At 37.2% G+C, this 26,185-nt stretch overlaps 1 protein-coding gene across 1 annotated transcript; it reads left to right on the forward strand.

Annotated features, from left to right (window-relative positions):
* Positions 1–49: 49 nt before the first annotated feature.
* On the forward strand, positions 50–21,206 carry ddx1 (DEAD (Asp-Glu-Ala-Asp) box helicase 1). Its single transcript, XM_034005078.3, has 26 exons — positions 50–184; positions 1,406–1,457; positions 1,874–1,937; positions 2,044–2,073; positions 2,371–2,467; positions 2,588–2,635; positions 2,735–2,818; positions 2,989–3,072; positions 9,044–9,120; positions 9,215–9,287; positions 9,528–9,604; positions 12,605–12,719; positions 13,454–13,592; positions 13,812–13,872; positions 14,018–14,116; positions 14,999–15,088; positions 17,310–17,498; positions 18,026–18,077; positions 18,298–18,444; positions 18,543–18,634; positions 18,773–18,845; positions 19,559–19,631; positions 19,836–19,878; positions 20,008–20,103; positions 20,364–20,484; positions 20,814–21,206. The coding sequence occupies exons 1-26, from the start codon at positions 169–171 to the stop codon at positions 20,942–20,944; spliced, it is 2,223 nt and encodes a 740-aa protein (XP_033860969.1). The 5' UTR covers positions 50–168; the 3' UTR covers positions 20,945–21,206.
* Positions 21,207–26,185: the final 4,979 nt, after the last annotated feature.

Consider the following 26,185-nt stretch of genomic DNA (forward strand, 5'->3'; position numbering starts at 1 on the left):
ACGTTAGATTAAGTATTTTTGTGTTGGAACAGTGACAGAAAATGAATGTGTAGTTGTATTTCCTCTTGCGGAACTACTTGTCTTTGCGTCTTGAGAACCAGGCTGACAAAATAAAGCGATTGTGCAGTGTCAGGTGTTTCCGGTACAGCGAGAAGTGAGGTGTCGAATATGGCTGCGTTTTCTGGTAACAATATATATTTTTTGAGATATATTAAATTAAGCAATGATTTTTTTTTCTTTATTTTACCACATGAAGGATTGTTATGTTTTTTTTGTTTGTTTGAACTCAGAACAGTTTTACATGAGTAGTATAAGGTGTGGGAAAGAGCTGCAGTGTCATGTCCCACAATCATCGTGGAAATCGTGAATTTGAACAAAAGTCCGTGAAATTTTGGAAATGGATGTAAAAACACTTTTGATTAGGCACTGCCTTTATTTCCTTTAAAATACAGTTTTTCATGCAGTGAACATACAAATATGCGAGTGTCGGTATTGTTTGGTTGTGTATGCACACCGCATTTACGTGTAGCTTGAATGAGATTTGTATTTTGTAGCTGAGCGAGCATGTAAATGTCTGAAGTCAGAGATCGTGTGTTACTGTAAACTCTCCATTGTGAGCTTCGCATACAGCGCTTCTTAATTTATATTTTGAAACAAAATAACTGGGCTTGCGTCTTCAAAAATATTAATGGCGTTTCTTGAAACTTTTTTCTCATACAATGTAGCTAGTGTACCCAACTCGTGTGTTGAAAATAAATACTCATTTTCTAAAAACTAAACCTTGATAACAAAATACTTTATATTGCCTTTTAACTAATGACCAGCGAGGGTTTTGATTTTTGAAGTGTTACTAGTCCCAGTAGAAAATCTACTGACAGCGACATCTTTGGGGTTTCCTATTACCAGTACAAATTCTACTGCCAGTAAGAAGATCCAAAAAGACTACTGCCAGCAGTTTAAAGTCAAGGTTGAAGAAAGAGAAATACTTGTATTTTATTGACTTTAAAATTTAGAGAAAGTAAAATGGGTGGCTATATTTATTGTTTTGTGCAGCTACTGGCAGCAGCAGAATCAGCTGTTTTAGTCTCAGTAAAAATCCTACTAGTAACATCTGCCTTTGTTTTTAATACAAATAACTGTTCTCCTGCAGTGGGTTCCACCAGCTTAAAGCTAAAACGATGACATGTACCCGACCTCTATTAAGTTAATGGGTTAAGGTAAAGTTGATTAAGACTCCTACGAAGCTAAGCTCGGTCCTGCGCATCATCTGTAAAACAGATTCCACATGCGGATAAAGCAAATGAACACATTTTCTCAGGTTTAATGTTTTTTCTAGCACACAGCCTGGTGTATTGTATTGTCGTGTAAATTGTGAATTAAGCTTTTTTTTCACATTTACTTGTAGAAATGGGAGTGATGCCTGAGATTGCCCAGGCTGTGGAGGAGCTGGATTGGCTGTAAGTAACTTATCAACACACAGTTTGCACAATACTGGGGTTCTAGCACTCGTTGGATTACAGCTCATCTGCCCTGAGTCCAAAGCTGGTCAAGTCACTGGTCTTTGAGTCCAAGTCCCAAGCTTCAAAGACCCGAGTTTGAGTGTCCTGTCTATTAGAGTCCAAGTCAAACCAAGGTCCAAAGTCTGAATAGAGACTTTGTCTTAATATTCAAATGAACACATTCATATATACTTTACTGTTTTTTTCTTAGTTATAATAATATGTAGTGTGTGGTTCCTAAGCATCCAGGTATATTATCGATATGTTTTACTAATAAATTTAAAAAAAGCTAATATTACTAATGTCTTAATAAAACAGTATAGCTTAATGGATAATAAATTGGGGCTATAATCTTCATGCACATCTGTTTTCAGTCTCCCCACAGATATCCAGGCAGAATCCATACCATTGATTCTAGGAGGTGGTGATGTGCTAATGGTGAGAGATTAAACTATTCAGTATGAAACCTGTTTTTTTTGTTTGTTTGTTTTTTCAGTTCTTTCTAAATGTCCTTGGTTAATATACTGTACATTTGTTTCCTCAGGCTGCAGAAACTGGTAGTGGTAAAACTGGTGTAAGTATTTTGATAAACTGGTTCTCTGAATGCAAGTATGTCTCACTTATTACTTGCTGTCAAACTGTGGATATACTGTATACAGCCAGTAAGTTTTATAATGGAATTAAAACATTGAAGTAAGTTTATAGCTTAATCATAACTTTCTAGTTGATATTACCCTTGTTTGAAAACATACCAGTATGGTTAATATACAGTTTTAAAGGCAATAAATGCCAGGTGGGGTTTACCCCAAATGCCGTACAATCAAATAAGCAGCCTCTTCAGCAGCACTGCATGTGCTATTTTTTTTTCTAGGCTTTCAGCATCCCAGTGATTCAGATTGTGTATGAAACACTTAAGGATCAGCAGGAGGGCAAGAAAAGCAAAGCAGCAGTAAAAGCCGGAGGGGCAGGTAAACTATCTGTCTTAACCTCAAAGGAGAGCTAATCAATCGTTAAATACATTTTTTTTTTGGTTTTATTGATTTATTTATTTTCACAATTCTCTTTTTTAATCTGATCTGTTTCTCTAGTTTTCAGCAAATGGCAGATGAACCCTTATGACAGAGGTTCAGCTTTTGGTAAGTTACCCTGATGAAGCTACCCTGTACTTAACTTAGACAAATAAGTAAAATGCCTGTTAAAGAGAGTTTTCACTTGTACTGGTTTATTTTCCCCAGCTATTGGGCCTGATGGACTATGCTGTCAGAGCAGGGAGATTAAGGAGTGGCATGGATGCAGATCAACCATGGGAGTGACAAAGGGTAGGTATGCCTATTAGAAACAGAGTCTTTGTACATTTAACACAGTTTAAATAATGCAGTTCTGGGAATATAGTTTGATCACAGTCTTTTCAGTGAAAAGCCCAATTGTTCATACGTATTGCTTTGTTTAACAAGAAATCCAAAATGAAAAACAGGTCTTCTTCCCACAGGAAAATACTACTATGAAGTATCTTGCCATGATCAAGGCTTGTGCAGAATAGGATGGTCCACATCTCAGGCTGCCTTAGATTTGGGTAGGTTATCAAAAAGATATATATTTTGTAAAGATTATCCATACACGTCTGTAAGAGATTGTCTAGTTTAGCCCTCATACAAATACATTCTTATTATCTGGGTAGAATGTCTTTCTTTTTATTATCATAAGAAGATACCTGAATAATATTTTAAAGCCAGACAATAGGTTCATTTCTATTTTAAAACACATTTGTTCTTGTTTTATTTAAACATATGATGCTTATAAAAAAAATTAAAATAGAAGATATGCTGCTTTTAAAAAAACATGGTTTCAGTCATCCCTTTTAAATGAAAGTGGACCTTTTCCTTTGCTACATTTTGCAGTATTTACTGTGTTTAAAAAAACCTGTTGAAGTTTTTGCATTGTACAATTTATTAGAATCAGCTTATAAATTTAGAACATTTAAGGGTAGTCTAAAAATAACTAGACCTAGACTTTCAAGCTTTGATATACCAGATTCTGCCAAGTCAACACCCCAGTTTCAGCAACCGCCCTACCCTGCCTAGAAGTAGTTGCTCTGCATAAATAATTCAGTTCAGGCATTTCTTGCTTCATCAATGACTCCACAAGACTACGCTTTCCTTTTTTTTAAATAAATTGTCGTTGCCAATTTTTACTGTGATAATAACTACGTGTTAAGTACACAAAGCCAGATTTAAAAAATAAATAAAAATAATAGATCAGCTATGTGTTATAATTTAACGCAGTAAAACACATAATCAGAACGATTTCCATTACACGAGAGTAGATGTTAAAACTTCATGCTGATTTGAACTCGGCTCTCGCCAAGATAAGCACCAACTAAGACGTAGCTTTACAGTAAACTGATGTGATCCATATGCGTCTCCATCCATTTACGTTTCCTTCCATATGATGATGTAGATATCCTTCTGACTGGTGTTAATGGCTGAAGTGTAATGCTGGCTCCAGGGATCAGCTTATTTTGCCTCCCTGGCGCATCAGCACACACAACGGCTGCGATGCTGGCTCTGGGGATCAACCAAAGTGCGGCCTCCCCAGCGCATCAGCATGACAACCGTCTGGATTGAGCTAAGTAGGGTACATCTCTGGGGTTTTCAAGTGGGCACCTTCCATCCTCAGTGTTTCGTCGACTAGCCCACGACACCTCAAGAGGGCTCGACGGTGATTCTGGCGTCCCAGCATCACCCCCCTCCGTCCCCCACTCAACTCAGCCCAGCTTACTTACCTGTCCCCAGCCAGAATCTTTCCGTCTCAACCACAGCCAGTTGCTGCTCCTCTCTGCTGCTTCAGATAAGTTCTTCACTGTGCGACGCAACTCTTGGCCACTGAATCCGACGTCTTTGAGAAACCGGGTTGTAGAGTGTGCCACAAATCCTCGACAACCCACTTCCACTGGGTAAACCCGAACTCTCCATCCTCGCTGTTCCGCTTCAGTGGCTAGTTGAGCATACCGCAGTTTCTTCCTCTCATACGCCTCATCTACAGCATCCTCCCATGGCACTGTTAACTCTACCAGGTGAACAAGGCGTGCTGATCCAGACCATAAGACAATATCTGGTCGAAGGTTAGTGGTGGCAATCTCAGGTGGAAAAATAAGCCGTTGACCAACACCTGCCAGCATTTTCCAGTCTCTAGCAGCTTCCAGTTGTCCTGGGCGAGGATTGGTTTTAACACCTTTTCTTGGTGGTTGCTCTCCTGGGCGGAGGAATGTTGTCTTTTGTGTGTAATGTTTTGATGGAACAGGTGGCAACTTATTGGTCATGTTACGCTTGTCTTCCAATGCTAAGGCCAAACATCGCAGCACCTGGTCATGGCGCCAAGTAAACCGTCCTTGGCTAAGAGCCACCTTACATCCTGTCAAAATGTGCCTTAATGTTGCAGGTGATGAACACAAAGGACATGAGGGATCCTCTCCTACCCAGAGGTTTAGGTTCTGTGGTGATGGGAGAACATCATATGTTGACCTGATGAGGAAACTGATCCTGCTCTGTTCCATTGACCATAGGTCTTGCCAGCCAATCTTGCGTTGTTCCACACTCTCCCATCTCATCCATTCTCCCTGTTTGGCCTGGGAAATGGCCTTTATACACCTCATCTTCTCCTCCTGCTTTTGCACCTCGTTGACTACCAGCTTCCTTCTTTGAGCTGGGGCCGCCTTGTGCCATGTAGGAGGAGTTGAACTGAAACCAAGACCCCCTCTTCCATGCTGAACTTGCCCCATGATATCACCAATTCGAAGGGCAGCCTTTGCATCTTCCACAGCTTTCTTTGCCGCCCACTTTCTTCCAGTTTTCAACACAGGTGCTGCCTCCCTTACGCATTTATCGCGTGACTCTACTAATGTCATTTCCAATCTGACCTTGGCGCACTTAAACTCCTCGGTTAGAGCAGAGACTGGTAGCTGCAGTATTCCTTTACCATAAAGTCCCACTCTGCTGAGGCAGCGTGGAACTCCCAACCATTTCCTGATGTATGAACTGATTAAAGCTTCCAGCTTCTCTACTGTTGTCAAAGAAACCTCGTACACAGTCAGTGGCCACAGCAACCTCGGCAGTAGACCAAACTGAAAGCACCAGAGTTTTAGTTTACCTGGTAGAGTGCTGCTGTCTATGCTCTTCAACCCTTCCACTGCTTGTTGTCTAACTTCTCCCACACGAACTGTGTCCTTTAGATCCCCGTCGTACCATCTCCCAAGACTCTTCACTGGCTTCTCAGACACTGTTGGTATTGCCTCACCATTAATGAAGAATGTTTTATCTACTACTTTGCCTTTAATTATAGAGATGCTCCTTGATTTAGTGGGCTTGAATTGCATTCGTGCCCATTCAATGTTATTGGTTAATTTGCCCAATAATCGATTAGTGCAGGCTACTGTTGTAGTCATGGTTGTCATGTCATCCATGTATGCTCGAATTGGTGGTAGTCGCATTCCAGAAGCCAAGCGCTCTCCTCCTACTACCCATTTTGATGCCCTAATGATTACTTCCATTGCCATGGTAAAAGCCAGCGGAGAAATGGTGCATCCTGCCATTATTCCAACCTCTAGGCATTGCCATGTAGTGCTGAATTCTGAAGTTGAAAAACTGAATTGCAAATCTCCAAAATAGGCTTTCACTAAATTTGTTATTGTCATCGGTACACTGAAAAAATCAAATGCTGCCCAAAGTAGTTCATGTGGCACTGAACCATATGCATTAGCCAAATCCAGGAATGTCACATGGAGCTCCTTCCTCTCCTTTTTAGCTGATTGAATTTGTTGCCAGATCACATTGATGTGTTCTAAGCAACCTGGGAAACCTGGAATGCCCGCTTTTTGTATTGAAGTGTCAATGAAGCAGTTCTTTAATAGGTAAGCTGACAATCTCTGAGCAATAATGCTGAAGAAAATCTTGCCTTCTACGTTTAATAGGGAAATGGGACGAAACTGACTGATGCTTGTAGAATCTTTTTCTTTAGGTATAAAGACTCCACCTGCTCGGCGCCATGCTCTTGGTACAACCTGTTTTTCCCATGCCACTTTCATCAATTTCCACAGAATTCGTAGAACTCCTGAAGCACTCTTGTACACTCTGTACGGAACTCCATTAGGCCCTGGAGATGATGAAGCCCTTGCTTTTTTCACAGCTTGCTCTATTTCTTTCCACTTAGGTGCACAGTCCTCCATTTGGTATTCTGGTGGATTGATAGGTGGGATGTCTGACGGAATTGACATAGGCTCCTGCCTTTTTGAATCTGTATGTGTTTCCTCCAAATATCTCTCCAGCTCAACCTTAGATGCTTTTAGTGTGCCATTCTTCTCACTGGTGAATAACTTCTTTACAAATTTGAATGGGTCTTTATAAAAGTTAGCTCTCGCACGCTCCACGCATTAAACAAACATTACATTTTTAAATGTAAATTGCCCTGCTATTATCAGTTTGTTTTGTACTCATTAAAAGTCATTACAGGAGCAGCGTATCACCAGTCTAACATTCTACCACCAAGTGATAAAGTGGAATAGTCGTATGCCTTTGTGTTATGTAGGTATTTACATAAATCCAGGCCTGTGTCACAGTTTACAAAAGCTCCCTTATTTTGAAAACTAAATGTTAACATGTTTGTGAACCCACTTTCGCAGTCAGCTATGCTCGCTGGAAGAGTTTCCACTGCAAGTATTGTTTAGGTTTCGTTTTTCTGCACCGAATCAAGCTAATGTACGGAACGACCACCCCTAAGTCATGAACAGAACCTAAATGACTTCTTATTTGTTTATTCTTAAACATCAATATTAGTAACCAGGCAACCAAGACGAAGCCAGGAGGTGGGAATTCAAATACAAAGTTTGTATGTGTGTGTGTTTCCATTTTAAATTGTTATATTTTAGTAATTAGCATATAGCGCAACCACGTTTATCACGGGCCGCATATCCAGAAAACTAGTTTAACCTAATGTGTATAGCGGGCCGCACATTACTAAAGAATAATCAGAGTTTAACCCTTAGCCGCTATATATATATATATATATATATATATATATATATATATATATATAAAAAAGCAATTTCCCTTAGGTTTACTGTTAATTTTATTTCATACTGCACGATACACATCACAAACAAAAATATACAAAACAGTTAAAAACAAAGCATTAATATCATACTGTTATACCATATACACATGCATTGCACAATAATACAAAGCAAATTAAATATCTACTTGCTGAAGTGGTTTTTATTTTAGCAGATGAGTTGTTCACTTGTAGCAGGCAGCAATGTAGTAAAAGGCACAGGCCAGTGACGTCAGCTCCCTAGCAAAAAGTCTCCTGTGTTGGGAATGGGTTCTTTCAATGCAGCAGGTTTGTGCATTTGAGAAAGGAAGGGAAGACTCATAAAATTAGTTGGAGACAAGCTGATAAGAAGCAATTACCCTCCGCAGTACGAATTAAAGCAGCTGCTTTTTATGCCAAAAATTAGAAAAAGTATGTCAACAAAGTTTAAAAAAAAACTTTATATATTTCATAAGTGAAATGGAATTAATACACTGGGTCGCAGTCAGACGATAAACAGGCCGCAGGTTGCGTGTCCCTGGTCTAGGGGTGAGAATTAGCCTGTAACACCGGCACTGCTGCTGACAGTGCTGAGCCACAGAATACCCAGTGCCAAGAGGCTTATGCGAGTGTGTGCTGGCAATGTGATTTAAATACACTACCTTTACAGTAAATACAAATACATAAAATGTGGATATGTTATTTAATCGTAATTAAACCTCATGCATATAATACCCCTAACTCTGATATTGGACATCGCGAACCAAATTTGAACAGATTGTGACTCGTTTGTATCCTATAGCATAAAACAAGGCAGACGGAAAGTTTATTAATGAAGATGCACCCTCAAAATGAGACTGAGCCAGCTGTGAGGTGCAGAAATGGGATATGGTAGGAGATTAAGCAAGATGACAGTGTAAACTAAACTATCACTCGCTAATTTTACCAGCTCACAATGCTTATTTGGGAAAGAAAAAAAAAAAAACTTTTTATATATTTTTTTTTCACCCCCAGCGTAACCAGAACCCCACACTTTTTTTATTTATTTATTTAACCCTTGTTTTTTTTCACCCTCAAATGTGTTTTTTCATGATGTGTTTTTGCACTGCACACTGTAGCTTTCAAATTACATTTTTGTTTTGTGAAAATATTTGAAATGACAAAACGGTGGACATTCTGCAGCAACTTTTCACCAGTCAATAAATGTTATCTGCACTTGATTATTTAGCATGACTGTGTGCTGTGCTCTACCTTTGAATTTTAAGCATGGCTAATTGTAAATGTAGTCTAGTGTTAATGATGATTGTAATTTCGCCACCCCCGCCCACACACACATACCTTTGCCTTCATGTCAACTTTACAGCCCCCAGGTGTTGACTCGGCAGAATCCGGTAATTTGTTTTATTAGTGCAAAAGTTATGAAAAAGAATTTGGTGTATTTTGTTTTCTGTTGAAATTATTAGGCACAGACAAGTTCGGCTTTGGGTTTGGTGGAACGGGAAAGAAGTCCCATAACAAACAGTTTGACAGCTATGGGGAGGTAAGTTGGAAAGAAATGGAACATTAGCAATGATCCTCTTTGATATTTGAATCTGTCTGTATGTACAAATAACAACTGATTGCATTTTTCTAAGGAATTTACTATGCATGACACCATCGGATGCTACCTGGATATAGACAAAGGACATTTGAAATTTTCCAAAAGTGGTATGTTTGCTGTTAAACTTACTATTGTGTAAATTGCTGCAATTTATTTAGAATATCCACTAATACGGTATTTAATAGTAATAACATGTCTCTTACCCTGTAATGTGAAAAAAGTCCTGTGGTTGTACAGCTCTTTAACCCATGTTACATTTCTTGTTCTCAGCATCACATTAATATGCAGCACATTGTGTGAAGTTTTTATGAGGACTCTTAACGTGTATGTGTTTTCTTGTTTTGAAGGAAATGATCTCGGACTTGCATTTGAAATCCCTCAACATTTAAAGAATCAAGCATTTTTTGCTGCTTGTGTTTTGAAGGTAAAGTCTGATGTCAAATGAAACTTTGTACAGGTTTGCAGTTTTAAGTTAATGTCACAACAGGGGTGGCCAATTCGTATCGACCGACACCCGGGGCAACCAGATTTGTAGGACGAACAAGGACAAGTAGTATTTATTTATTTTCCCTATGTTCGCTCTGTTGCTAGAAAGTTTCTGAAAACTGAATTGCGGAAGTCTAGCACATACAAACATTTAAAAAAGTGTTTACGTCCCACCACTATTACTTCTGATTGGCTAGCTGTGGAATAAGCTGATCTTCTGTTGGTTACAAAGAAACCCAGAAGTTGCTGCTTGAGAGAGAGCCTCTGTCAAGACAGTGACAAAGTTACAACAACAAAAAATACGCCATAGTCGCTAAGGTATTAGCGGATTAGAAAGAATCGTGTTGGGTAGTTTATAACACTTTATAAACTTAAAAAAAAAAAACATAAAGTTTACTGTTTTAAAAGCATTTCAAAATAAACTTTCCCTGGCAAAAAATGTAATTCTTTTTTTCTTTCGATTTTAGTGTTGCTAACCTAGTTTGCTATTTACCATATTTACGTATTTTTTTATATTTAAACGCTATATTAAAAAAATAAAAAAGATTATATAGATATAGATCTATACAGTGCCTATAGAAAGTCTACACCACCTTGAACTTTTTTCTCCTTTTGTTGTGTCGTGCCTCAGAGTTTCATCCATTTAAATGAGGATTTTTTTTCCACTTATCTACACGCCATACTCCACACTGTTAAGGGGAAAAACGTTTTTATTGAGAGAAATTATATATTAAAAACACAAAACTGAAAGATCATAATTGGATAAGTCTCCACCCCCCTGAGTTAATACTTGGTGGAAGCACCTTTGGCAGCAATTACAGCTGTAAGTCTGTTGGGATAGGTCTCTACCAACTTTGCACACCTAGATTTGGCAATATTTGACCATTCTTCTTTACAAAACTGTTCAAGCTTTGTCAAGTTCCTTGGGGAGCGTTGATGGACAGCAATCTTCAAGTCGTGCCACAAATTTTCGATTGGATTTAGGTCGGGGTTCTGACTGGGCCACTCAAGGACATTTACCTTTTTGTTCCTTAGCCACTCCAGTGTAGCTTTGGCAGTGTGCTTTGGGTCGTTGTCATGCTGAAAAGTGAACTTCCGTCACCTTTCCGAACTTCTTGCAGAGGGCAGCAGGTTTTCCTCAAGGACTTCTCTGTACTTTGTTCCATTCATTTTCCCTTCTATCCTGATAAGTGCCCCAGTCCCTGCCGATGAGAAACATCCCCGTAACATGATGCTGCCACCACCATGCTTCACAGTAGGGATGGTGTTCTTTGGGTGATGCTCTGTGTTGGGTTTGCACCAAACATAAGGCTTTGCATGTAGGCCAAAAAGTTCAGTTTTAGTTTTGTCAGACCACACAACTTTTTGCCACATGGCTACAGAGTTTTTTGTTTTTTTTTGCATACTTCAAATGGGATTCAAGGTGGACTCTCTTGAGTAATGGCTTCCTTCTTGCTACCTTACCATACAGGCCAGATTTGTGGAGTGCTTGGGATATTGTTGTCACATGCACACTTTGACCAGTCTTGGCCATAAAAGCCTGTCGCTCTTGCAAAGTTGCCATTGGCCTCTTGGTAGCGCCTCTGATCAGTCTCCTTCTTGCTCGGTCATCCAGTTTGGAGGACAGCCTGATCTAGGCAGGGTCTTGGAGGTGCCATACACCTTCCACTTCTCCAAGGGATATTCAACGCCTTTGATATTTTTTTTATACCCATCCCCTGATCTGTGCCTTTCAACAACTTTGTCCCGGAGTTCTTTTGAAAGCGCCTTGGTGCTCATGGTTGAGTCTTTGCTTTGAAATGCACTACCCAGCAGAGGGAACCTACAGGAACTGTTGAATTTATCTTGAAATCATGTGAATCACTACAATTTAACACAGGTGGAGGCCACTTAACTTGGTGTCTGATTTTGAAGGCGATTGTTTACACCTGAGCTAATTTAGGATTGCTATTACAAGGTGGTGGACACCTATCCAACTAAGCTGTTTCAGTTTTTATTTTTAATTAATTTTCTACAAATTTCTAGAATATTTTTTTTCATTTGGAAGTTGTGGTGTTGGTTGTGTAGATAAAAGAAAAAAAAAACTATTTTAATGCATTTTAATTCCAGGCTATAAGACAACACAAAGTGAAAAAATATATATAAATCTGGGGTTCAGCAGTTACAAAACTGAAAGAACGTCAAGAAAAATCTGAATTCCACAAAGCAGCAGTAATAGTTGGCAATGAATTTGTGGTGATGCAACAAACTAAAACACCTATACATCAGGAGTTGGATTCAGCTCATAGAGAGTGAAAAAAACAGGCAGAAGCTATTTTTATATTTGAATAACTCCCAAGTATTGCTTGTTATAGTTGTACTCTTATTATGTTACTTAAATGTACTAGCAGATATGTTCCCATCTGCACTGAAAGAAACATTTCCTTAAAGTATGTTATAAATTTGTTGAGATGAGTTCGGTTCATAAGGAACCTTTTGTGTATCTTGAAGAATTTAGTGAACCCGTCAAGCTACAAGGTAGATACACCCCTGCTAATCACTAATTGATTGATTGCGTTCACAAAATCCTACAAGTTATATTCTACTTTTTTGTGTGTGTTTTGTGTGACGGGGAGGGGACAAGTATTTAAGAAGGACAAGTAGATTTGTCTAGCATTTTGTCCCTTGGGGGGGGGAAAAAATAATTCAGAAATTGGACACCCCTGCACAAAACAGCTGAGGCTGACACTGTGCAGTTGCTCTGAGTAGCTGTCACAGAACACATCATATGTACACTGGTTGTATCGATGTGTCGGTTAGCTATGCCCCAAACGTCTGTTTTGATCTGTTTTTTCTTTCTTTTTCTCAACAAATATTACATGAAATAAGTTAGTTTTAATGTTTAAAGTATTGCTCCACTTGATGTCCTTCATGCCACCAATTAATTTTTTATTTACAGAATGCTGAATTGAAGTTTAACTTTGGTGGGGAAGAATTTAAATACCCTCCAAAGGATGGGTTTATTGCACTAGATCGAGCACCTGATGGCCACATTGTCAAATCCAAACAAACAGGTATGTTTTTGCCAGATGATAAAGTATCAGTTGCAAAATGACCAAGGTCATGACTAGTGGACAGCGTAATTCTTCAAAAAGGTTTCATATCCGTAAAATATGTCAAGGGTCAAGATCGTAACATTTGTTTGAAAAGGGGAGCTATAAAAAATAACCCTGTGGAATAATAGAGGCTCCATTTTGTAGGCAGGTAGGTAGGCAGCAGTGTGGAGTAGTGGTTAGGGCTCTGGACTCTTGACCGGAGGGTCGTGGGTTCAATCCCCAGTGGGGGACACTGCTGCTGTACCCTTGAGCAAGGTACTTTACCTAGATTGCTCCAGTAAAAACCCAACTGTATAAATGGGTAATTGTATGTAAAAATAATGTGATATCTTGTAACAATTGTAAGTCGCCCTGGATAAGGGCGTCTGCTAAGAAATAAATAATAATAATAATAATTTTTAGTTTTTAATAAAGTATAGAGAAATCTATATTTTACATTTTGGAAACAATTACTAGGTTAAAGAGCACAGTGCTCAACAGGTATGCATCTCAGCAGACCACAAATGAGTACTGCTGATATACAGCAATGCTTTTGCAACCAAAATATATTGGTTCTCTTGCATCAGGTTAAATCTCCATTTGTAAATTTAAACTATACAGAAAAATTGATATGCTGTTGCAAATATACTCTCATGTGAGTGGTTGGTATGTAGGGTTAATGTATGTGATCCATTTCATTTATTTATTTACAGGGAGCGCACAAGTGACTCAGACAAAGATTATGCCAAACGCCCCAAAAGCGCTTATTATTGAACCATCCAGAGAATTGGCAGAACAAACACTGAACAATGTCACACAGTTTAAAAAATATGTGGATAATCCCAAAGTTAGGTAAATTGTTTTTTGAGCTACTCCATTTTGCAATACAGAACTTGACTATTATTTTAGATGAAGAATGATATTCTCAGTATGTATTTGTTTTATTATAAGAGTGTCCTATTAATGTTTTACTTATTTTGTCTACCTCGGAGTGTAACGGTTTGTGTGACCTTAGTATGATATGAGTCTCTGTCTTCTTTTTTTTTTTTTTTTTGTTTAACTTTTCTTTAGGGAACTTTTGATCATCGGTGGTGTAGCTGCCAAGGATCAGCTGGCAGTTCTGGAACACGGGGTATGTCTTGTACTGTTGTGTATTAAGTATTTATTTCTTCTGTTGTTTAGATTGTAAGATCATGGTAAAGACAAATTAAACTGATTTGGCATTCTTTTATATTTTGCTTTTATATTTTGTTTTATTTAAAATTATTTTTTAACAGGTTGATATAGTTGTGGGAACACCTGGTCGAGTTGATGATCTGATATCAACAGGAAAGATCAACATTTCTCAAGTTCGATTCCTGGTGCTGGATGAAGCTGTATGTATTGAGCCTAAATCAATTGTATTATTTATTTATTTGACAGGGACAATGTACAATTAACATTTATGAAATGTCATAAGATGTATTGCACCCAAATTTAGCTGTGAGCTCATTTTCATTGGCAGTCCCTGGACAAGCACAAAAACGGAAAAAGAAAATAATACAAACAAAGTAACATTTACAGAAGAGAATATGATTGAGCATCAAATAAATAACCCAAGACAGCAGCAACCTCACATCCCCAAAAACAACATCGCTCCAAAAAGACAATCTCATCACACCCGCAATCCGGGATCAGAAACATCTACCCCTCAACAATTCTATAGTGACTATATACGATACAAAAAAATATATAGATACAATTAAAGACATGTTCTTTCTCCCAGTTATATTTAAAAACATAACAAATAAACATATATTAACTTAAATGAAACTAACATTCACATGCATACATTGCTGCTATGACAGCCATCTTGATTGTATAAGAAGGAAAAATAAAATAGAAAAAGAAAAATAAGGAGAGAAATGAAAGATGAAAAGACACAGCAGACATCTAAAAGCAAATGAAAAATTATACATTTAAAATACACAACTAAGTAATAAAATAATACAACACAGAAACACCTTAGAACAGCCAGTGTCCTTTCCCGATGTCCTTCCGCGATTGCCGCACACGCAGCCACTCTCACCGGCAGGGAAGATGAATCTGTAGCAATCCTTAATCGGAGGCAGTAGAAACAGGTGTGTGAGGAGAGAGAATATTAATGTTTATTTTTAATGTGTTTTTCTTTTACTTTTACTTTAGAAGCGTTGTTCATGTAGATCGATCTAAACAGATGGCTTGTCTCTTATTTTTAATCTGTTATTTGTTTCCCGCAGGACGGGCTCTTATCTGCAGGATATTTAGATTTCATTATGAGGGTCTATAACAAGATCCCTCAGATCACTTCCGATGGAAAGAGGCTCCAGGTAAAATTGCAGCTGTTGCCAGAGTGGTCCTTCTCTGCTTTGCAGCGGATTAGGTCCCGTTCACAAAGTATTAACTCATGAGTTATGTAATGAGAGATGATTTCATTTAGTCTGTTTGTTTATGATTTAAAAAGATGTGGTATTTGAGAAAATGTTCTGTTATTAAAGAAGCAAGCACCACTTCAGTACAGTCTAACCCTTCCGCTATGTTAAATTCTACCTGCTTGAGGTCTGGCTGAGAACTTGACTCTTGACTGCTTGTATCAGGATATCCACAGAGTATACCTTTCTAAACCTTTATATATGTTTTATTATATATGTTTCTGCTGAGAATATGAAGATTAGTAAGAGAATAACATGTGCACTCTATGATGAAATATACCCTTAGATTTCCTAGTTTGAATGTGGGAATAAAAAAAAATTAATTTGAGTACAACTTTTCTTTAGAAATGTCCTCATAAGTGTAATCTAGTGATCTCTTACCTGAAAACTATAAAATGATCAGTGATAGCCACAACCCTCAGGAACTAGGATCAGAAAGAATTTTATAAATACCGTGTCTGATTTTGATTTTACACCAAATTATTTGACAGGTGTGCAATGTGAAGAACATCCTCTATGTTTTAAAAAAAAAAAAAAAAAAAAAAAAAAAAATCTTGGTTACGTAAAACAGTTTAGTATCCTTCCGGTAGTGCTGCGCTTTAAAATTATTATTATTATTATTATTTATTTTCTTAGCAGACACCCTTATCCAGTGTGACTTACAATTACCCATTTATACAGTTGGGTTTTTACTGGAGCAATCTAGGTAAAGTACCTTGCTCAAGGGTACAACAGCAGTGTCCCCCACTTGGGATTGAACCCACAACCCTCTGGTCAAGAGTCCAGAGCCAGAATATAATCTATTAACATGTCTATTTTTGAAAGCATTCTTACTTTACAGCATTTTTTCACACCTGCCTAAAACTTTTGCACAGTACTGTGTATATATATATCCTCTGCTAGTCTTGTAACCCTTATGAAAACTGAAATGGTGTACGCGGGTATTGTGTTACAGTAGCTACCACTTACACCGTCCAGGATTATTGCGGGCAGCCGTTTATATCGGCAAATAGTGTTTGCATTCCTATTGATTTCAATAACAAAGGCATAGTTTATACCATGTTAAGCACGCCGTATATTTCGAGCAAACTCAGCTGTTTGGATCTTGTTATGTGCCATTCACATAGATTTAAATAACAAACACACTGCTCATTACTGTAGTAATCACTCTTACTAATCCACCAATCAGCTGTTTGTACCTCATTACCTTCCCATTCACGTAGATTTCAATACAAGTCAGCACTTTTCTGTAGTAAAAGCTTGACAGATCGATCAGTCAGCTGTTTGCACTTTGTTACTGAGCGATTACCCCTGTATACTGTACCTCGGCTATTTAATCCCTGTACGCAGTGTCGGGTTTACAGTTTGAAAAAGCAGCACTGACTGCAACAGCAAGCCTGGCTGGAAAGAGAAAAGCGATGAGCATCAGCACAAAAATTCAGTGTAAATAAAATGTCTGTGGTAGATGCTGTGTGCTTGGTAAAGCATGCTTGGAACTCTGTCAGTCAGCAAACAATGCAACGTTGCTTCAAAGAAGCTGGGTTTTCTGTAGTTGAGGAGGAGAGTGCTGACGAAAATACAACTGAAACTCTGACAACACCAGAGGAGATGTCGGAGGAAGAATTCTCAGCTGTATCACCTTAGCGACCAGGACGCTTTGCTTAAAACAGACACCGATGAGTAAGTGTGCGTGCTGTGCTTGTAACACTGGCGTGCTATGGAGCAGCATCCGGATATAGAGCTGAATTGGGATTTTTTAGATCATCCAGATGCGTATCACAGAGTTCTTCGCTGAAAACAATTTGCAATAATGTAGCCTACCTGTACTGTACATTTCTGCATTACCTTTTTGCATTTTTTATTACATTCATAAGTTTTAATACATTTTTTTTTAATGAGCATCTTAATAAAGATTTTTAACCGCATACACGCTTGTATGTTTAGATTACTGTACTGGTGATTGGGGGACATTTTGAACGTTATTCTTATTGTTATTGTGTGGGAGTTTATACCATCCATCGTTTACTGCAGGTGAATCACGTTAACACAAACGCCCCCGTTCTAAGCAGTGGTGACTACGTTGTTTTTATTTAATTGGATTTTCTTTGTACACCTGCAGGTGATTGTGTGCTCAGCAACCTTGCATTCCTTTGATGTGAAGAAGCTCTCTGAAAAAATCATGCATTTCCCCACCTGGGTGGATCTGAAGGGTGAGGACTCTATCCCAGAGACTGTCCATCATGTTGTCGTGCCCGTCAATCCCAAGACTGATCGACTCTGGGAGAGGCTGGTCAAAAACCATATCCGGGTACGGTTGCACTGTATACAAGTATTAACAAGGGAGAAACCATTTACCAATTAGATCAAATAGACAATACCATTTTCTCTTTCTTTCTAGGATGGGTATTTTGGGCAAAAGCTTAGTGGTGTTTTGTTAGGTCAAAACACTAGATCTGTCTTCTTTATTTGTGTATAAACTGGTGGTGGTGTTCTTTAGAAGATTCAGATCGTTTCAAATATCTATATAGTTGTCTATAAAATGTTATCATTGCTGGTGCAAGTAAAAGCACCATCGTGTCCATTTGGCTCCCAGATTGATAGTTTTTCAGACTATCGGCTAGAAATACCTGAAATAATGTAGTAAACTGACACGTCACGTTTTCTGGCACTGGGACGGGGAACATGTAGGCAGAACGGATATCTGTCTGGGAAATATGGACGGTATGTGCATAAATTCTGGTTGCAGACTTGGATTGTAGACCGAAGCAGCAGCATCCACAGTGATACTGTAGCTTTAACAATAAGACATGATAATACTGTCCACGTGTTTTCCAGACTGATGAAGTACATGCTAATGACGACACACGACCGGGTGCCAATAGTCCAGGTTAGTAGAAATATCTATAGTCCATGTATTTATTTTAAATATTAAACAATAAGAACTGAAAAAGCAGATCCTTTTTGAGAAGCTGGTACATTTACTGTATACCGGTTTATCTCGCTCAAATTATTTACTCAGTATTATGTAATGTACAGTGTTTGTAAAAAGTTAAATGTTATGTTACATGTAAAAGATCACATAATAAAGCAATTTTTTTCTTGTTTAGAAATGTGGTCTGAAGCAATTAAAATGCTGAAGGGAGAATACACCATCAGGGCAATCAAGGAGCACAAGATGGATCAGGCAATTGTTTTCTGCAGAACTAAAATCGATTGTGACAACATGGAGCAATACTTCGTACAGCAAGGAGGGGGTATTTATTTTTGAAAATGCCTTGCTTTGCTTTTTTATCTATCTTTTTGTATTTGATATCGGGGGTTAATTGCATTACATTTTATATTGCATTTGCAGGGCCTGGCAAAAAAGGACACCAGTTTTCATGCGTTTGTCTGCATGGTGATAGAAACCCACATGAAAGGAAGCAAAACTTGGAGCGATTTAAGGTACAGGCAAAACGCATTGTGAAATGACGAAACATTCTCCTGTATTTTATTAGGTCCTTTAATTTAGGAAGAAACAAAAGACGTGTTTTTTAAATTTAATTCAGTAGTTACATTATCAATTTACTGTTCTCTTTTCAGAAGCGGGAGGTCAGGTTTTTGATTTGCACTGATGTTGCTGCAAGAGGTATCGATATCCACGGCGTTCCCTTTGGTAAGCAACATAAAATGAGGACTGTTCTCCCCAATTGAGAATGCTTTAGAATTGACAATACATTTTAATATTTTGATAGATAGATAGATACACACACGCACATATACACACTTCAGTGGAAAGATTCCATGCATTCTAAATACGGTTGAACTAGAGGGATGTAATCGCTGATATATGCCCTTAGAATCTTCTGTAACCGCATCACAAAAACAAATCAAACAAGATCACTCCATCAGCTATTAACAATGTTAAAATATTGTTTTAAAGTACATTTCAACCTTTTTAATAAGATGATAAAATATGTCTACAGTCGCTGTAAGTAGTTCATAGAGAAGTACTGTCGGAGAAACTGAACTTGGCTTCATCAAGCTCTTCCGAAGGTCACGCTGCTTCTGCTGTCCAAGTGCTATATATATATACTATACTATTATATACAGTATATTATACTATACCATTTTATATATATACATATATATAATATACTATGGCAAAACTCCCTCGTGTAAAGGTTAACAGACCTAATTGTTACTAATCTGGATAAAACTTCCTTCAGAAAAACTAAACAGTCACTAGTATTATTGAATAATAATAATAATACAGTAGTCATAGTAAATGTACTGCACCAGGGAATTGCAGATGGCTGATGTAAAAAATCCTACATTTTATTTGATTGAATCCCAATGCATTTATATTGTTTTTCTTTTCTGTGTCAGTTATCAACGTCACACTCCCTGATGAGAAGCAGAACTATGTGCATCGTATTGGAAGAGTAGGAAGAGCTGAGAGGTAACTGTGCTTCTGGTGCTTACAAAAAACCCTCCTCACGGAAATCTGTATATCGAGTGTAGAAAGAACACATTTAATATTTTAGTAATCATTTTTCTTTTGTTATGTACTTTGGGGTTTTTTGTAATGCAAAGGAAAATCATTATTTGTGTGTCGTCATTTTATGTTCTTATTTATCCATACTATGTATTTTTCTTATTTCAGGATGGGTTTAGCCATTTCCTTAGTGGCCACCGAGAAAGAAAAGGTAATATGTGCAGTAATATGTGTTTTTCTTTTAAATTAAGCAGTATTGGTTATTTTTTATATATAGTTGCAAAGTAGATAACATTGAGTCTATAAGAGGTTGTATATTTGTTCATGTCTATCTTGTTAGGTTTGGTACCATGTGTGTCCTAATCGTGGGAGAGGCTGCAATAACACTAGACTGAAGGAGGATGGAGGGTGTACCATATGGTATCATGAGAAACAGGCAAGTGCATTCTTAAACATTGAGCGTTGAGTCAGTGATACAGATATCTTTCACGACAATATTACTTCATGTTTACAAACTATTTCCCTTACGCCAGAGCCTGCACGTTCTTTTTCTTTGCCAAAGATAAATAAACAAACTTTCTAGTTAAATATCTGAATGAATAATTGCATGTGTTCCTTTGGGATCTTCACTGTTATTTTGGGGGTTTAATAGATTTTTATTTTTTGTTTAAATATGAAATGTGATTTCTTCCCCAGCTCCTTGGAGACATTGAAGACCATTTGAAGTGCACCATCTCTCAGACTGACCCTGATATCAAAGTACCTGTGGATGAATTTGATGGCAAAGTCACCTATGGCCAGAGAAGAGCAGCTGGAGGTTTGTTTTCTGATTTAGGCAAGATGGTATTGTGTAAAAGTATATGGTATCTTTAAAAATTAATCAAAACATAGAACAGTTTGTTTTATTGTTTATCGACTTTTTTCAAAATGAATCTACACTTGTGGAACCTACATTTCATATTGTATGCAATGACAATGGAATTAACAAGCTTTCTGCCATAAGTTAAAATAATGCGTCTTCTTTAGAATACTGCAGACAACCCATACATCTGTAACTTCTTTATATGTATTATTGTGCAGTGCAAGTTAATTGCTGTTGACACCGTCTCTCAGGCAAGTTGTTCAGTATGTTTTTCTTCTTGGCAGGTGGGTTATACAAAGGCCATGTGGATGTTTTGGCACCTACAGTACAAGAGTTGGCTGCCCTTGAAAAGGAGGCACAAACATCTTTCCTGCATCTTGGCTACCTGCCCGACCAACTGTTCAAAACCTTCTAATAGCAGCACAGCTAGCTCAGAGAGAAGACATCACAAAAAGTGACTCGCAGAATACAATTGGAAGTTTAAAACTATGATGCTTTATTTCAAATGATAGAAGTTTAACTGAAAAAATAAGCAAAAGAAGCCTTGTGTTTAAAAGCTAATGTATGTAAAAGAATGACATTTTGATTTAAAAACGTATTTGTTTTGTTGTCTATACAACCCCAGCCTGGCACTACATTTGAAGAAAAACATTGTGAAATAAAAAGGCATAAATATAGATCTGTGATTTTTGGGGGGGGGGGGGTTATACTTTAAAAGTAAGGCCCATCAACATATTGAGGTTTTAACAGCCACATGCTACTTATTGTTCAGTCAAAATCAAACCAATTTTAATGTGGTTCCTAACCTTTATCTTTTTTTTTGTGGTCTATTAATACTGCACTGTATCAGGAGCATGCTATCTAGTATGATGTGGTGGTAAGTGGCAGTTATGAAAGGGTAGAATGATCCCCTACCTCTAAAACCTGGGTAATGTAAACTTATTTAATTCTTTCTGATAGACTGCACAGAAAGTGGTTGGAATAAAGTAGGGTTGTAAGATTCTGTTTAAACTTTAACAGATTTTAAAAGTTGTTATCCACTCTGATAACCCACAAGCACTCCAAAAAGTTTAAAATAAATAACTGCAATAGTAAAGACTTTATTGGCTGGTTTCACAGACCTGGATTAGCGCTGATCCTGGACAACCTCAATCTTATTTTAGGTAAGGTAGTCCCAAGACTACTGCTAATCGAGGTCTATGAAACCATCTGTATAGTATGTGTACACGACTAACATGAAATGGTCTATGAATAAATACTGAATTATAAATAAATAAACGTATGGTGCATAGTCACTGTAGCACAAACACATCTATATTTCACATACAATTCTCTGACAAAATTCTTATATGATTGTCGAGTACTGGACCCTGATAATGTAGGTTCTGTAAGTCAAATACTGTGTAAATGAAATGAGCAGGGGTGACAGCTGGATCTCCAAAATGTCTATCTATATAAAACCTGGTGAAATAGTCTCTGTTTGTATTTTGTTGGGAGCAGTGCAATTGTGTCAAGTTTCTTCAGTTTAAACTTTATCCTCAGTGCCTGGACAAAGGTGTTGTGTTTTTGTTTTTTATTTTAAATACACATTGATCACAGAGTAAGTTACATACTACCATCGTTGTCTTCTTTGACTGAATTCACAAATTACATTGTTGCATAGGTGTTGTCTTTTGTATGTGTCTGGAAACCTAGTGTATTCTGGGAGGTCGCTGGGACACAAACATTACAGTTTTCTGAACTTGCTACTGGGATCCAAGGAGTAGAAGATGTTAATAATATGTTGAGTAAAATATGCAACAAGTAGAAAGGCTTTAGGTTTATAGCACTGTACTGAATTATATAGATTTTCCACTAGTTATCTATTGTAGGTTTGTTTCCAAGTATACACAGATGACTTGAATGCTTGATGATTTATTAAGATCCTACTAATGTCTTGTTAAAATTAAAAATAAATTAAAAAAAACCTATGGAATCTGTAAAACAAATGCAAATAAAACAAGTCTTCCAATTGATATGGGGAAAGGCCATCGGTAACTAGGCTGTTCACTAGCACGACGAAAAACATCCTATCACATGGAGGAAATACGAATAAACATAAAGCATGGTGGTCCACACCAAATTGATAGTAATATCAGAGAACCAATCTATCTATCTATCTATCTATATCATTAATCAATACACTGGTGATACAGTTAGTTGTCTGTAATTCTATTTAACCTTTTCACTCAAATGAAGTCCAGTTGTTTTAAAGTACAAACTGGTTTAAGTCAAGAATGCTAAATCATTTTGGTTCTAAGAAAAAAATAAAAGGCAGAACTGCATCAACCACTAGAGGTCACTTTTGTACTGCGAACCTTTAAAGCAGCACATGATGATGTAACGTATATGACATCTTGCAATCTACACATGAAAAACCACCTACTAAATCCATTAAAGGGAAGGCATAGAGATTAACCCTATGGGTAAACTAATGACAATACTCCTGATTAAATGGCATGCTTCTGTTATTTGTGTGTGTTTCTTTTTATTTAAGAACATCTGAATTTTAAGACATGTAAACAAGCTCAAATGCTGAAAAAGAAATTCCTACAGTGACTTAGTTTTTAAGGTGATTAAAGTTGGACATGTTTATTTGTTTTAATAAGTGAACCTGTTGCGGATAATAGATCTTTCATGGGATGAAAGATCAGCCTCCTCATTCTTCGTAGAAAGTTGTCGGCATATAATTACATCATGCCTAATTACATGTGGAAAATATTACATGTATTTGACTGTAAAAAATAAATGACAATTAAATTAGGTAAAATATGTAATACCTTTAGGTAAATATTCAGTGCCTCCCTCATAGTATTACATCACTAAGACTTTATTTTATTTTATATTTGATTCCAATAAAAAATATTTTGATTTATTTTTGTCGGTACTAAAAAACAAAAAAACATTACCCAAAGATCTACTCTTGTGATTTGCAAATGTCAGTTGCTTTCTGTTAGTTGTTTTTATTTAATGCCTATTCATATGAAGGCTATTTCCATCAACAATGTGGCTGCCTCAAACAGTAATAGAGGCAGAAAGTGCCATTTCCTAGAAGCTTCATTCTACAATTCCAGGAAATTGCTGCTTTTAACATCTGTGGCTTTGGGTTTTAAACTGATCACCTCTCCCTGTAATTTTTCTTGAAACTAATTGAAGGGTTTCTGTTTAGTATTTTCTGTTCTGGTAAAAAACCTACCATATTATTTATTTGGGGGAAAAAGCGGAGAGGTTAAAGGCATTTCTATCCACACAACCACAACACTAATCAGAACATAACATTCCTCTTAGACCTTCATTACAGGAAATATCTGAAAGTACATAAATAATGTTTATATGTCAGACCTGCTTCGTGTCCCTCATTACCTTATAGTCGTTTGCATAACATCAATGGGATCAAGTAAAGCTACCTGCTTACTGTTTTACGATGTACTTTCTTGTTTCCGATTGTGTTATGCTGAGCACTCGGGAGGGGGCATGGGGGTTGTCATAGGGTATGTCCACTGACACACATTTTAATGAACTCTATACAAGGTTATTGAGTTGTATGAAAAAGGGAAAGGTGCAGAGACACCTATGTTCTGGTGGTTCTTTGACACGGGTGGTTATATAAACAATCTTGAACTGAGAGATCCCTGATAACCACCTTTAGTTCTTTAGGAGAACATTTGTAGCAGTGGGGTGGGGAGCATTGAGTGTATTTTTAAATTAAACACACAAGCTTCTGTTACTTAATAATCTCCAATGACACTTGGTTTGAGACAGTTGCTGGGGATGATGCAAGGTCATTAGGCCAATCTACAGCTGTGGGCAAACATTTAGTTATCACCCTATAGAATTGACACATTTTGCTTCATAAAGTCGCATGAAACCTGCTGAATAATGTTACATTAACATGTTGAATTACATACCGCTTTGGAGTTTTCCATATACTTAACGAAAAACTGAAAAATTTTAAAATGGGACATTTCAAAATCTAATATGAAATTCTGTACTACTGTTATGGCTTCCGGTAGACTTTTGCAATATAACTTTGTAGTTTCTTTGGTTAAATTATGTTCATATAGCTTATAATCAATTGACTGCCTAAACTGCAACCAAGATATAAAATCAATGCATCTGTGTCAAAAGAAAAGCAATGTCATGTGAAACTATCAGCAAACTCTTATATAGACTGCAAGATAGAAAGCCTCAAGTTAGCACTCTGAAGACTGCAGCTATTTAAGAGCATTGAGCTGTCTGCAGCGCAGATCCCATTAAATCACGCCTCTGCTGTGACAGCAGATGACCTTTTAATTTCCAGAATGAATTGTGTGAGCCTGGCACCGTAATTACATGTATCAGAGGAAGTGCAGAAAACAATCTTTTTTTTTTTTAATTTAGACCTGTCAGTGCAGTTTACTGGAAGCATTCTGGACCACACAGCTGTCTGCTCTAAACTCTGAAAAGTGTGCTGCAGGCTAAATAGGGACCTGTGTTTATATACATCAAAAGGCAATCAAAATAAGAGCCCTTTTCCTTTCAGCATCTTACATAGTCATTGTCCTTTAATACAGAACCATTGTCCTGGCATTGAGTATCATTTGGTAAGTATACAAACACTGCAACCAGAAGTAAAAGCTTATATACATACATATTAGAACACAACTGAAAAATGACTAACATGCAGGAACATGGGAGTTCATTTTCAAAACTGTGTAAGTTGATTTTAGATCAATTTCATCATTTCCAATGTATAAATCTGCTTGGATTTTGTATTTCAACTTGTGTTCTATTTTGATCCGATATCTGTATCTCTAAAATATTTAAGCTTCCTAACTTAATAGGCACGTTTGCAAGTTTGCTTTTTTCAAAAGATGTTATCAGATTGAATTGATTACATATCTGCTGTTTAAAAAGAGCTGAATAACCACTGATAATGTGGACAAAAAGGTATTGTGGCACTTTTTACTTTATTTCTTGCATGTGTGTATACAGGTACTTGGCTACTTTTATGATAACACAGTTTGTAAACGAGATATGTATGGTGTCTAAACTAAGTTCTCTAGCTTTATTTTAATTTGTTTATTATACCTTACAAAGTGTAAATAATCAATGACCTATTTGATGGATCAATCAATAGATCATTATTGTCTGAGCAATGCAATGAGGGAGAAACAGTTTGTGATATTGGTCAATTTTATGTGCTATATGGTAAGAAATGTAATCAGAATGGAGTTTGAGGTGCTGGAATCATTTATATTCTGACCCCACATACTGTAGTTTAAAATGCTACAGTGGAAAATAGGGCTGCAGGTGTTTTTTGTATTTAACAAGTTTGAATCTATAGACTGTCATTGTGCTCGAAAGGGGACTGTTTGTGAACAATGTCTAGCTTTTTAAGACTCCGGTCTGTTTGCGGGTTGTGCACTAAAAAGCTTGTGCAGCTCTATTGAATAGGGCCATATAAACATTCTCTGAGTTAAAAAGAAAAATGGAAATAAACCCTCTAAACCGTTCAGAAAGGTTCCATGAACTGCAAACTTAAATTCATTAATAAAAATGGGCTTTAATGAAAAAGTCTTCATAAAAATATTCCTCAAAATACGGTAGTCTTTAATGTTTTGTGAATAGAGCCTAC

The sequence above is a fragment of the Acipenser ruthenus genome, chromosome 5 (genome assembly GCF_902713425.1).
Source record: "Acipenser ruthenus chromosome 5, fAciRut3.2 maternal haplotype, whole genome shotgun sequence".
Taxonomy (NCBI): Eukaryota; Metazoa; Chordata; class Actinopteri; order Acipenseriformes; family Acipenseridae; genus Acipenser; species Acipenser ruthenus.